The sequence below is a fragment of the Aquarana catesbeiana genome, linkage group LG01, assembly GCF_042186555.1.
Source record: "Aquarana catesbeiana isolate 2022-GZ linkage group LG01, ASM4218655v1, whole genome shotgun sequence".
Lineage (NCBI taxonomy): Eukaryota > Metazoa > Chordata > Amphibia > Anura > Ranidae > Aquarana > Aquarana catesbeiana.
The window spans coordinates 903219778-903233448 of NC_133324.1; the positions used below are offsets into that span (position 1 = coordinate 903219778).

Genomic DNA, 13671 nt, shown 5'->3' on the forward strand with positions numbered 1-13671 from the left:
TCTTTAGTTTATAAATTTAATGTGTCAGTGTTGGCTTATTTGTTATATATGCTTAGCGAAGTTTATTTGTAATAGGATTATTCCATTATTTGGCATTTTTTCATATGATTGAATGTAACTGAAAAAAAAAAAAATATCTTTGAATAAAGAATTATACGTAAAAAAACAAAAAAATAGTTTTGTATTTACATAAATTTGTTTAGTTAAATGTAGATCTATTCCAATTGAAATCAAATTTATTCTATTCAAAGTTAGAATTTTGGAAGATGGTTATATACTAATTTATTTTTTTTTTTTATATTCTACTCGAATCTCAGAAAACAGTCATATGCTATTCAAATTTATTCTATTTGAAATTCAAATTTCAGAAGATAGTTATGTTATATTCTATTTCTTTATTTTCTATTCTGTTTTACTATATTCTATTGTTTCCATTCATGTTTTTTCTGTTCTGTTTTACTCTATTATATTGTATTTTTATCTCTATTCGGAAATTCAAACGCGATTCGAAAACTATTTGAAATTTCGTCCAAAATTTAGTTTCGTTATTTCAGATTTGTTTACTATTGTAATTCGGAAACATCTGAATTTCCAAATAACAAAAAAAATTAGTCTGAATTTCTATCCTATTCTAATCTAAAGCGTAGTTCCACCCACATTTTATTTATATATATATATATATATATATATATATACACACACACACACATATATATATACATACATTACACACACCCTGTGATGTTTTTCACTAAACTAATATTAAATAAGTTATATGCCATGCCGCTTTTGTATTTTTTTTTTTTTAATGTAAACTAACCTTTATATTCCTTTGCCAGCACGCTCCCATCTTAATTGTGGGCATGTGGAGCCCACTCTTTTCTTCTGGGAAGAGGTGCTGCTGGCTACCCACAAGGCACGGCACATGCATTGTAGTTTGGGTTGCCCTAGCAATAGTGGAGTCGGAGGAAGTTCCCGTCCCCGTTGCTATGTCAACCTGTCACTGAAGAACAAACCCCGGAAGCAATAGGGCGCTTGTCGCCGCCTTGCATCACATTATTTTTTGCTTGGAAAGAACGCAATGCTACCAGGCGGCAATGCCTACTGACTCCTGGGAATGAGGACACATCTCCCAGGAGCCAGTGCTCCAGCGGTAATGACATACCTTGCCGCGGCGAGATAAACAGGAAGAAGAAAAAGCCCTTGGAAGAAAAAAAAAAAAAAAAAAAAGAAAAAAAAAGGAAGGGGGGGGGGGGGGGTCATTTGGGGGGTATTTGTACTTTCCTGGCTTGTTCGGGTCGCAAGACATGAGAACTGAGCCACCAGCACATCAGGTGCAATCAATTTTTTGTGATTTGCACCACAGCTTGTAGACTATATAACTCATACAGACCAAATAACATCCACTAATTTTGGTTATTTTTACCAAACATATGTAGCAGTATAAATTGTGGCCAAAATTTATGAAGAAAAATTAATAATTTTACATTTTTTTTTTCCATTTATAGCGCAAACAATAAAAAACCCAGGAGGTGATCAAATACCACCAAAAGAAAGCTCTATTTGTATGAAAAAAAAAAAAAAAAAAATTTGGGTACAGTATTACATGACTGACAATGAGTAATTGTCAAAGTGTGAGAGGACTGATGCTCGCGGGATGCCGCTGCAACTCCTTACCCCTATACGCGTTATGTTGAATGGGCCCCTACACCACCGTGACTTCTTTGGTAAGGGCTGGAGACTTACTGAAGAAGTCACGGTGGTGTAGCAGCCCATTCGACGTAACGCGTATAGGGGTAAGGAGTCGCAGTGGCAGCGTCATCCCGCAAGCATCTTGCTTGGGGTGTATTTTTTCAACTTTTTTTTGGTGGGATTTTTGTTATATCACCTACCACACATATCATTATTAGTGACTAAGGTTATTATTTGCGCTGATAGAAATTTGTTATACATTATATTCTAATTCACACAGTGTTTGAAGGAAATCAGCAATATGTTACAGTTTTTGTATTGTTTTCAATTTGAATAACTTGTTATTTTGGACGAAATTTCGTTTACATTTGTTTCTATTGTAATTCAGAAACATCTGAACAACAAACAAGTCGTCCGAATTTCGATTCGGAATGAAACAAACTTTACATGTCTAGTGTGAATAAAGAAAAATCCAATGACATGAAACATCCCCAGTGTTCCCGTTACCCCAGAGACCCAATAGATTTAAACAGCTTAGTAGCAGTGTTTTTATTCATGAAAAGAAATAGGTACTTTTAAAGTCAGTATAATAATGTGATTTCATTATATTTCTCCATTAATTTAGGTGTGAACTATAGCGGGAATACATACAAGAAAAACACTTCCAGACAGTAAATTCCCAAAGATGAAACAAACAGCAATAAATTCCTTTCCCTATTCTACCCAAAACGGTTTGGATTTTTCTACCAATTTAGACCAAAGTACACAGTTATTTTTTAGAACTCTTTATTTTACACAGTAAAAATAAGAAACATTGGCTCTCCTAGGAGACTCTCTTGCTGACCCTCTTGTAGACGATGTCCTTTACAGTCATAACCTGAAAAACAGAGTTTACTCATTATTAGTCATGAAAATGAAGTACATATACGCTGAAATGGCTCTGATGTCACATATGATTACTTCTGATCAAGCCCAACTTCCACCAAAATTATTTCTTATGCCCCGTACACACGGTCAGATTTTCCGACGGAAAATGTGTGATAGGACCTTGTTGCCGGAAATTCCGACCGTGTGTGGGCTCCATCACACATTTTCCGACACACAAAGTTTGAGAGCAGGATATAAAATTTTCCTAAAACAAAATCCGTTGTCGGAATTTCCGATCGTGTGTACACAAATCCGACGCACAAAGTGCCACGCATGCTCAGAATAAATAAAGAGATGAAAGCTATTGGCCACTGCCCCGTTTATAGTCCCGACGTACGTGTTTTACGTCACCGCGTTCAGAACGATCGGATTTTTCAACAACTTTTTGTGACCGTGTGTATGCAAGACAAGTTTGAGCCAACATCCCTCGGAAAAAAATCCTAGGATTTTGTTGTCGGAATGTCCGATCAATGTCCGACCGTGTGTACGGGGCATTAGAGTTAAAACCCCTTCCAGACTTTTATTGCGGTCTGTGACTCCATTGGGGACATTTCCCAACTGTCTCAATGGCACTTGTTCTGCTTCCCCTAAATTTATTTTTTCTGTTAAAAATGCACTGTATCAAGTTACTATTGTTTGATGTATGGCAGGTTTGGACCATTACAATTAGTTTATTAAAGGATTTGGTTTCTTCATGTCCTCCCTCCCTGTTTACAGCTAGTTAGTTCAATGCAGGCGGTTTCTTCCGTTTCCTCAGTCAGTGTTGGTTCTTTGCAGAGACCAGGCTTAGGCAAGTCATGGTCTTCTTACACTTCAAAGAATTTAAAAACATCTTATGTACTATTATCTGAATTAAAACTGTGTTGCATTCAAATTCTGTGTCTTATTGTTCTAGTTAGGCTGCATGTGAATGGTGCAGCAGCTGAGCATACTATCCAGACAGACTGAGTCTAAGAAGGAATGTCCATACATAAAGTGACATTTGAAACCGGATAACACACCTATGACACAACAAAAATGTGGTAATGGGGATCATCAGGACAAAAAAAAAAAAAAAAAAAAAAAAAAATTAGTGACAGACAGCAATAGTATCACTTTATTCCCAGATATCAAGCAATTGAGCTGCAAGTTTGAAATGGACTTGCTAAGCTATTGCTAGACTTGCCAGGCTTTACAAGTTTGTTGCACAATTGCAGCAAGTCTGCATTGCACGACTCCAGATAAACTTTGCAAACATTCTGCAAGTTCTGGTTCAGTCATGTTGTGCAATAGTCATCCCACCACAGGGGTCACTGTGGCTGAATTTTCATACTGTAGACTTGCAGAGCTCTTGCTGTAGACTCACCACTGCAACTTTGCTCTTGCTAGAGACTTGCCACACAAATTTGCTACAAATTGGAAAAGCGTCAACTAGAACTTGTGCTTCAAGTGCACAACTTGCCAGTGAAAATGTGCAGCAAGTTAACAGACTTACAATTCAACACTGACACAAAGATGTGGCAAGTTACCCTTGCTATCTGGGATACGCATCCAGGTTGGTGAATATACCAACTTGCCATCAATTTCTAATTTCTTTCTGAGATATCTGCATAGTATGGATGTGCATTGTGAATTTTGCAATCTGGGCCCATTTATCTATGTGATGAAAGTGAAGTTGGGAAATTAAAACTAGATAGTCAACGAGGATACAAGTTGCCCTTTTCTTTGGGTCAAAGGAACAGCGATATCCCGCATTTGTTAAGCAGTATTGGGAGATTAACCCTGGAACTCATTTGTCAGCATTCTATCGAGGACCCCATGTTGCAAATTATGATTTTGGACTATTTTTGAAGATCAAGATTTTGTCTAGATTAGCTTTTAACCTTTTTATCCTAGTAAAATAGTTTTCAGGTCTTGGAGAACCCCTGCTAAAACCAATTAATCAATGCCCCCTAAATTGGTCAGTGGGAAGAAATTCCCCCTTTACAGGTAGCTGAAAAGGATCATTGGTGTCATGTTCCTGACCAGGGCCATGATTAATATTAATTGGACCCTGGCCAGCCGGGCTCACCATGCGCTTTGAGGTCCAGGGCTGGGGCTCCCACTCAAATCTCAGCTCCTACTACAGCCACTTCCTCCCGAGTATACAGGCTGCTCTAAGCGGGGTCAGAGCATCAGTGGAGCTCCCGGCCTCATCCCCTCTGCTGGCTGGGGAATACAGAGCTGCCTCCCTTGTCCCTGGTGCGCCATCAACGGGGCCACAATTTACAGGCAGCATGGGCTCAAGGGCAGTTGCTTTGGGCCCCGGGCAGCTGCCCCATTAAAGACAGCCTGGCCACTGACTCTTCCATGTGGTGTTGGCCCTGGAACTATGCAGACACCCTCAGCTGCCACATTTGGCCTATTTAAGGGGGAGGTTTTGATAGGTACCCGCTCACACTTCCGGCTCATTTTGCCACGGCAAAGTGAGCTGGAAGTTCGGCCCCCTCCTCCTTTCCCACTGCAGCCAGCCCATTGAGAAAGCGCAGAACGATTCACGCCAGTGCAGTAGGAAACCGGCTGTAAAGCTGCAGAGCTTCACTGCCAGTTTCCCTTAGCCAAGAATCGGCCCAGGTAAGGACCCTGCTGGATGCCTGCACAGGTAAGTACCCCAATAGTAAAAAAGTCAGAAGCTACAGTATTTGTAGCTGCTGAATTTTTTTTTTTTGGGGGGGGGGGGGGGGGGGTAATGGGGGCCTAACTCCTTTAATAAGGTGCCATTGTGTGACATTTCAATAACAAAATAGAAAAAAAAAAAAAAAGTGAACTGTGCAATATGTAACAGCTGGCATATTGACTCTGCTGTCATCCCACCGCACATCAGCAGCTGCGTTCTAACACAATCGCTGGTTTGAATGAACCCTTAATGATATACTGTATCAATGAGCTACATTTGTGTCTATTATGTCTAGAGGTCAGGTATGGACTTTTGCACAAATCTTACATTGGTTAGAAGATCGCCAGAAATTTCGGTGGTGGAGGTCACTCCTTTCAGTTTCACAACAAGCTTGCCACCCTCTAGAGTAAAGGTAGACTGAAACAAATAATATGATAAGAGAGAATATTTATGTTTTATATGAATAAAATATTTGTAAAAATTACAATAGATAGATGCAAACACATGATGGGAGAATATGGAGGCAGAGCTTTGTCTGGAAATGCTAGCTTCCCGGCTGCAATGACTGATATCAGAACAAGCATGGAGATCAGGAAGACTAGTAGCAAGATCTCATCTGTGTACCTTGTCCAGGTCAATGATCCAGAAAGCATTGAAGCCATTGGATGAACACGGTGACCAGGCAATGTGCATTTTTATCAATTGCAGCCTGCATATTTATCTTAGTAAAAAGTTCATTTAAAAAGCACATTTCCTTTTTTTGCTTACACAGACGGCAATTTCTGTAATGGGGGCATCAGAAACCTTTTTTTACAAACAGGGCTATACATACACATGCTCAAAAGACAATTTCATTTAACATTTGTGTTTTAATGTTGCCTCTTTTATTGTACTGCATTTTGTTGTGCTGTGTTCTTATAATAAAAAAAACAAAAAAAAAAAAAAAAACCCCCACACAATTTCACTTGAAACTGATATTTCCAGTTTGTGGTGGGCACCCAGCTGACCATACATTTTAATTTACTTTATCTGGTTTTCCAATCTCCATACAATCTCTTTAGGATCCGTTCCCATTTTGGACAAAGTCTCATGCCAAGTAGCAGCCCATTGATTTCTATGGAACTCCTTCAAAGTTATGTGACTTAAAGTCACAGCGACTTTGAAAAAGTTCACGCACCTCGATTGGCCGAAAGTCGCATCAAAGTCACGCAACTTGAGTCACTAGTGTGAATGGAGACTCAAGGGCCATTTCACACAGGCTTCCAATTAGGTCCACCTGATTGGAAGCTCCATGTGTTATTAGGCAGGTGGATGGAATCTGAATCTGATATAACCTGAGTGCAATCTTTAGATTTTTTAAAGTACAACTAAAAAAGGCAAAGCTTTTTTCACTTTTGGATAAAGTGGACAGGGATTATACCACTTCTCACAGATTATGGCTTTCTGTGCCCCCATTAGGGAGATTCACTATTTGTCCTGTTTACTATTATCATTGAAAGCAGGAGAAAATCCCAATTTTCTGAAGGGGACACTAGTACTGGTGACCTGGCCCCCCCCCCCCCCCCCCCCAATGGATTCCCTTAATTAGCGGGAATTTCTTATTTCCTGTTTTGGCTATGGGACAGGAAATGAAAGGGAAATCTCCCCAATGGGACAGATGACAAAATGTTTTTATATAAACCAACAGGGGTTATGACCCTCCCTTACGATATCCAAAATGAGGGGGGGGGGGGGGGTTTGCCTATAATTCTACTTTAACAAAGCTATGCATTAGAACAAACCTAAGCAATTAATTGCATTTAATTAGGCACTACATAGTTGATGGTAGAGGGAAGGGAGATTTGGCAAATCTAAAGCTGATTGTACAAACAATGTAAAATATAAGTATAAACCTATAGCTTCTGAATACAGCTTCACATCCCTACCTTAACCTTCTCGTCGGTCAGCGTTTCTACCTCGGTCTCCTCGCCAATAGTGAACGCATTATGTAGGACTTTGGGTCCTGTGGTCACTGTGATCTCAAAGTGATTCCCGGTCTGCTTAATTTCTGTCACGCTCTTTGCATCTTTTCCTTTCTGGATTAACTCTTCAGGAAGACCTGCAGAAATAGAGATCCCGTGATCTTCAGGCAAACTGGTCTACAGATGTTGGTGACCAAGCTGACCACTCATACCTCGCAGCACCTCCATTATGTCCTAAACGTAGGTACCATTAGGTACACCATCCAGTCCCAGCAGATATCAGCCTCACAAAGCCTTTTACAGGCTGCAGTGGGGCTGGACGGTGCCCCTCTACCTTCATCCGTAACTAAAGGCTGGAGCCTTATGCACCGGGGCAAACACCCAGTGTACATGAGGCCTGCATGCTCATGTGTTTAGATGTGTTCAGAGTATTTAATCTGCCCCTGGATGCACAGAATTCTATCCATTCCAAAACACAGCTAAACTGAATGCACCTAAAACCACAGTATGCATTATACCAGTTAAAATCATTACATGCATTTACAGTTTGTGAAATGTCCTATACATACAGTTTCATTATATGTCCATGTGGATAAGCCTAAAGCTATTTTCACATGGGCACCATCTATTCCATCTTGGTAGGGGATCCTAGACCAATCCTCTGGTGAGTCAGATCAAAAAAGAAGACAAAATGTCACATATATGACGACATCTGTGTCCATTTCGATTTTTCCTCCACCTTGTGATGGAGAAAAAAAAACAAAACAAAAACAGACCCATGTAATCCCTATGGCTGGCAGAATGTTAGCAGAATTTCATCTGCCTAGAATAGGCCACATCTGATCAGGTCAGCAGTGTTAATTTAGCCAACTAAAATATTTGTCTTTTCTTGTAAAAAAAAAAAAAAAAAAAATTAATTATATAATATTTGTGACTAAAATAAGACTAAAACTAAAAAATGGCATTAATCAAAAATTCTAGGACTAAAACTAAAAAATTAAATTTTGATGTCAAAATTAAGTGGTTATCCATGTCTGTAGTGCATGTTCAAACCTTAATACCATACATAACAGATTCGATTTTTTTTAATCTAAGAGTATAGAGAGTTTGGAAGTTCTTTAGAGAAAGGCGTTACAATTTAACTAAACCCATTAGATTTTTGTGGACTAAAAGTCAACTAAACTAACTAATTCAGATGGCTAAAACAGCATTTTAGTTAAAAGATTATGACTAAAACTAAAATCGAAATTTGAGGTCTTAATTAACACAAGTTATATATCAATGGCTAAAATCTGTAGTATTGAGTGTATAATGAGTTTGGCAATTCTTAGAGAAATGCATTACAAAACTTTTAGCCAACTAAAATGATTTTAGTCGACAAAAACCAATTCAGATGTCTAAAATACAACTAAAATTGCATTGGTCAAAATACTAGGACTAAAGCTAAATCTAATTTTGACGTCAAAATTAACAGTGGTTATCTATCACAACGGCTAAATCTATGTCTGTAGTGTATGTTCAAACCTTAATACTGTAAATAACAGATTCGATTTTTAATCTAGGAATATAGAACAAGTTTGGAAATTCTTAGAGAAATGCTTAAATACTGCATTTCAATTTAACTAAACCCATTAGATTTTAGCCAACTAAACTGTACTGGAGATTTTAGTTGACTAAAATGAAAATTCAGATGCCTAAAATAACATTTTAGTCAAAATACTAGGACTAAAACGAAATCAAATGTTGTCAAAATTAACAGTGCTTAAATATGACAAACGACTAAATCTGTCTATAGTGCATGTTCAAACCTTAAAGGGGTTGTATGGGTTCAATTTTTTTTTTTTTTTTTTAATTAACAAACATGTTATACATACCTCCACTGTGCAGTTAGTTTTGCACAGAGTGGCCCCGATCCTGCTGTTCTGGGGTCCCATGGCGGTTGTCTCGGCTCCTCTCCGCTAAAGCTAACCCCCTCTGGGAAGCTCTTTCCCAAGGGGTTAGCTTGTGGGCACACTCCCGTGTCATACACTTGGCGTCCATAGACGTCAAGTGTATGACTCGGTCACGCCCCCCCAGCGGCCGTGTCATTGGATGTGATTGACAGCAGCACGAGTCAAGGGCTGCGCTGCTATCAATCTAACCAATCAAAGGCCAGACTCCGTGAAGAAGAGGATGCCGGGGGACGCGCACAGCAGGTGAACGGGCTCAGGTAAGTAAAATGGGGGGGGGGGCCATGACAGTGGGGTGTTTTTTCACCTTACTGCATAGGATGCATGCATTAAGGTGAAAAAACGCGAACCTTTACAACCCCTTTAAGGCTTGATTCACACTAATGCGTTTTTGATGCTGTTTGCAGAAATGCAGGACTTTTTTTTTTTTTTAACCATGGGTTCCCATCAACGCATTTATGTGCCTCTGCATTTTTGGAAAGGGTAAGGGTAAGGGTAAGGGTCAGGGACTCCCCCCCCCCCCCCTCCCCCCCCACACACACACACAAAATGCAGCTTTTTGCATGTAATAGACTTCAATGAAGACCCACATCCAAAAACGCAAGTACTGCGTTTTTTTAAACGCGATTGCCACGATTTTTGTCTTTACATTCACTGTGTATAGCTGGTTGCTATATGAGCGGGTCAGGAAGCCGGGATAATAATACTAAATTTGTGTAGGAGCCGCCCCCCCCCCCCCCCCCCCCAAATCCATACCAGACCCTTATCTGTGCATGCAGCCCGACAGGTCAGGAAAGGCTCATCAGAATCTGAAAGCCCCATGTGCATGGGTATCAGGTACATTGTACTCCTACCATTCACAAAAAAAAAAAAAAAAAAAAAAAAATAATAATTGGCATGGTGGTGTCCCCTTCAAATCCACAGACAGTAGGGCCTTGTATGGACTGAGGGGGGACACCCACACAGTTTTTTTCCTGAATTTTTTTTTAGCTGGCCATTTTTTTTTTTATACTTTTTTACATTTAGCTGTCAGCAGGGAAGCCCGCTGACAGCTGACTCATCTGTTAAAGACGCAGCGGCTGTTTTCCCAACCCACTCCTTAGCAACCAGCTATATACAGTAAAAAAAAAAAAAAAAAAAAAAAAAAAAAAAAAAAACACAAAAAAGAAAAAAACAAAACACAGGGTTACATAAAGTGCAGAAAGCACTGCGATGTGAATTGAGCCTACTACTACAAATAACAGATTTGATTTTTTAATCCAGGAGTATAGAATGAGTTTGAAAATTCATTTCATGTGCAGCTTGCCGATATCTGTGTGAATTCATTTAACAGATTTCAATGCAAGTCATACTGAAACCGCAAAGAAATAGTGCAGAAACCTTTCTCATAGTCACAGCAATTTGAACAGTTCCATTGCCGCAAATGTGGTGCGACTTGTTATGTGACTTTGAACTGGCAAGTCGCACTGGTGTGAATCAGGACTTAAGCCAGACTCTGATTAGAACTATGGTCACTCCATCATCACAAGCATATTCAAACATGCTGGCAGCTGCTAATAGCGACACCCCCCTTTATGTCGATCTGACCCCCCCCATTCCCCTCATTACTTGTGCAGTTACAGGGAAAATATTGAAGCCCAACTCCAGGAAACTTGAACATGATCCCTTGCAGTGGGACTGGGGGGCACTGCAAGGTTTTTTTGCTCATTTAGGACTAGAGGGACTTCCTTGCCAAATACTCCACTCCCCCACACTGCTAGACCAGTCCCATCATCTTCTTCTACTCTACAATCCGGCAGTCAAAAGGTCCTGATGTTATGAAGACCAATGCAGGGTCCATGAGGACACAGAGGAGCAGTCTACTTGCAGAGTATGGGGAAGCGCTGCCTGCCAGGGAAGTGAAGGATTAGGCAAGTACAATCACCTATAAACAAAAAAAAAAAAAACCAAACACACCACAGCAATTAAGCCTTAATTAGGCCCCACTGCAAGGGATCATTTTCAAATTTCCTTGAACGGAGTTTAAGGAGAATCTACCTGAAGCAGCTGCACATAAACTGACAGAATTTCTAACTCTTCCCCATTGTTACCAAAAGCAGATTTTGGGCTAACCTGTTTCTAATGTCATAATAAAAAAGGAGATGCTAGTTACATGAATTTGCATAAGCATACTGGATATGTGAAGCCACACATTACTATAAAAATGCTGAATTGCTGATATAGTCCCACTATAAATCTATAGCAGTGGTCGTCAAACTGCGGCCCTTTGCTTGCACTATTACTACCACTGACACCAACGACAGGGCATTATTCCTACCATTGACACCAATGATGGGGCATTATTCACTTCCACTGATGCCAGGACATTTTCTACTCCCACTGGCCACAGTCTGGCCCCTGTAAAGTCTGAAGCACAGTAAACTGGCCCTTTGTGTAGAAAGTTTGGAGACCCCTGATCTATAGGAGTAGTGGTATTAAGACATGTTCAAAAAGCAAAAAACACACCACCACATACCAGGAGATTACCCATTCCTCACTACACCCATTGAACATAATGGGGCTTGTTGGAATCAATAATATAGCCACTACAGAAGAGGAGAGCCCCGTCACTCCAGGAGAGGAGCAGAGCCCTGCCACACAAGCGGCAAGTGCCGCCGGACCGGCCGCGGGGGGGGGGTGTGTGTGTGTGTTAGCGAAGTGACAGCTGGGAGATGCACCTGGCTGCATATACTGGGCACAAGTGGCAGCATATGATGGGGCAGTGAGGCTGCAATTGATCGGGGGGGGGGGGGGGTTCAGTTTGTTTGCCTCCCAAAAAAAAAAAAAAAAATTTTTTTGAGCACCAGCCGCCACTGGTTTCAGGTCCTAATTCAGGCAATAATTTGGGCCCGATTCATAACTCCAATGGATGAGGCTCGCAGCAGGGGTCCGGTGCGTCCCTGTTCTCCCAGGGCTTAATTTTTGCCTGAATTCGGCCCTGAAACGGAGCCAAAGACGCACAGGACTCCTGCGCAAGTCGGTCACAATCTCCTGTCATGCAAATTGGATGCTGGGAAATCCACATCCAATTCACATAGGTGTGAACCCAGCCTTAAAAATGGAGAACAGCAACACACCAGACCCCTGCTGCATTTGTTTCTAATGTGAACCCAGCCGTACAAATTATCCCCCCCCCCATAAGCACTTTAAAGCAAAAGGGCTTAATTCCTCGACACCAGATCTCCAATCTATTGTGCCTGTTCACAGCTGAGAAATGTGCCATCGCTCAAAACGTACCAGAGCTTCTAAAGCTGGCCATACATTATACAATTTTCTTTAGATTTACCTTCAACTACGTAGTGCGTGCTGCATTGCATACAAAATTGGAAAATGTTTAGGTTTGACCTCATATTCTGCCAAATATGTGGTCAATATTCCTCATAAAACTCAATGGAAATAAATAAAATTGTACAAGAACATTGTAAAACGTATGGTCAGCCTTAGGGACATGATCGCATGTTTTTTTGGCCCCAGTGGTGAGATTTGCCCAAAACACACACACACTGCAGTGTGAAACAATCATTAACGTGGCTGAAGGTTTGGTTCACATATGAGCTGCATGCGGCTTGCAGCAGGGGTCCTGGGTGTTCTGGTTCACCGTTTCTGGTCTGACTTCAGCCTGAATTTGGACCAAAAGACGCATGCATAACGCACCGAAACCTGCTGCAGAGATATGCGAACCAGCTCCATAGAGAGCCAGTCAAAATCTCCCACTATTGCAAATTGGATACGGAGATCCCACATCCAATTGGCAATGGTGTGAACTCAGCCTTACAGGGTTCAACAATTTTGCATTTCGCTGCTTTTTCATAATCAAAACAAATGCAAAAAAAAAAAAAAAAAAAACCCACCCTGCAAAATGCATGTCTTTACCAGCTTCAACCAAGCAAACAAGAAAACAGAAGCTAGCAAACTCCCACACATTTAAGCCCATGCCTTATCATCTATTGTATTTCTCATGCAGCTTAACGAAATGATATAAATGATAATTAAAGTTGAAGATCCTGTTAGTATTACCAATGGCTTTCATGAAAGGCTCAAAGTTTTCCTGGGACTGAAGCTCAAAGGTTCCTGAGAAAGCCATCTTAGAAGGAAAGGTTGCTGATCTTCTGCTCCTGTGAAGAGTCAAAGAGAGAATGTGTCACCTCTTCCTTCACTTCTCCTTATAAGAACCTTATGTAATCTCTATGATCAGCAATTAGGTGATGTAATCCGCTTTACAACGAGGTTCAAACATTAATTGCCGCCTTGCAGTGCATTTGTTATGCTAAGCACAATGCCATCACTTCTTGTGATAAAAATGGTTAGATTGTCACTTGCACACCCACACAGCATAAAGCATAAAGCATAGACGCTAAGCATTCAATACAGGGCGTTTCCTATGACCACTATACAGACACTAGAGAGAGCTGACAAACCATTCAAGGTCAATGCACATTGAAAAGAAAAAAAAATGTGTACCTAACAA

The 13671-nt window shown here is 40.5% G+C and overlaps 1 protein-coding gene across 1 annotated transcript; it reads right to left on the minus strand.

The window, feature by feature from the left end:
- Positions 1-2461: 2461 nt before the first annotated feature.
- FABP1 (fatty acid binding protein 1) lies at positions 2462-13378 on the minus strand. Its single transcript, XM_073610990.1, has 4 exons — positions 13221-13378; positions 7180-7352; positions 5582-5671; positions 2462-2569 (listed from the first exon to the last, which is right to left on the minus strand). The coding sequence occupies exons 1-4, from the start codon at positions 13285-13287 to the stop codon at positions 2516-2518; spliced, it is 384 nt and encodes a 127-aa protein (XP_073467091.1). The 5' UTR covers positions 13288-13378; the 3' UTR covers positions 2462-2515.
- Between the last annotated feature and the right edge of the window lie 293 nt (positions 13379-13671).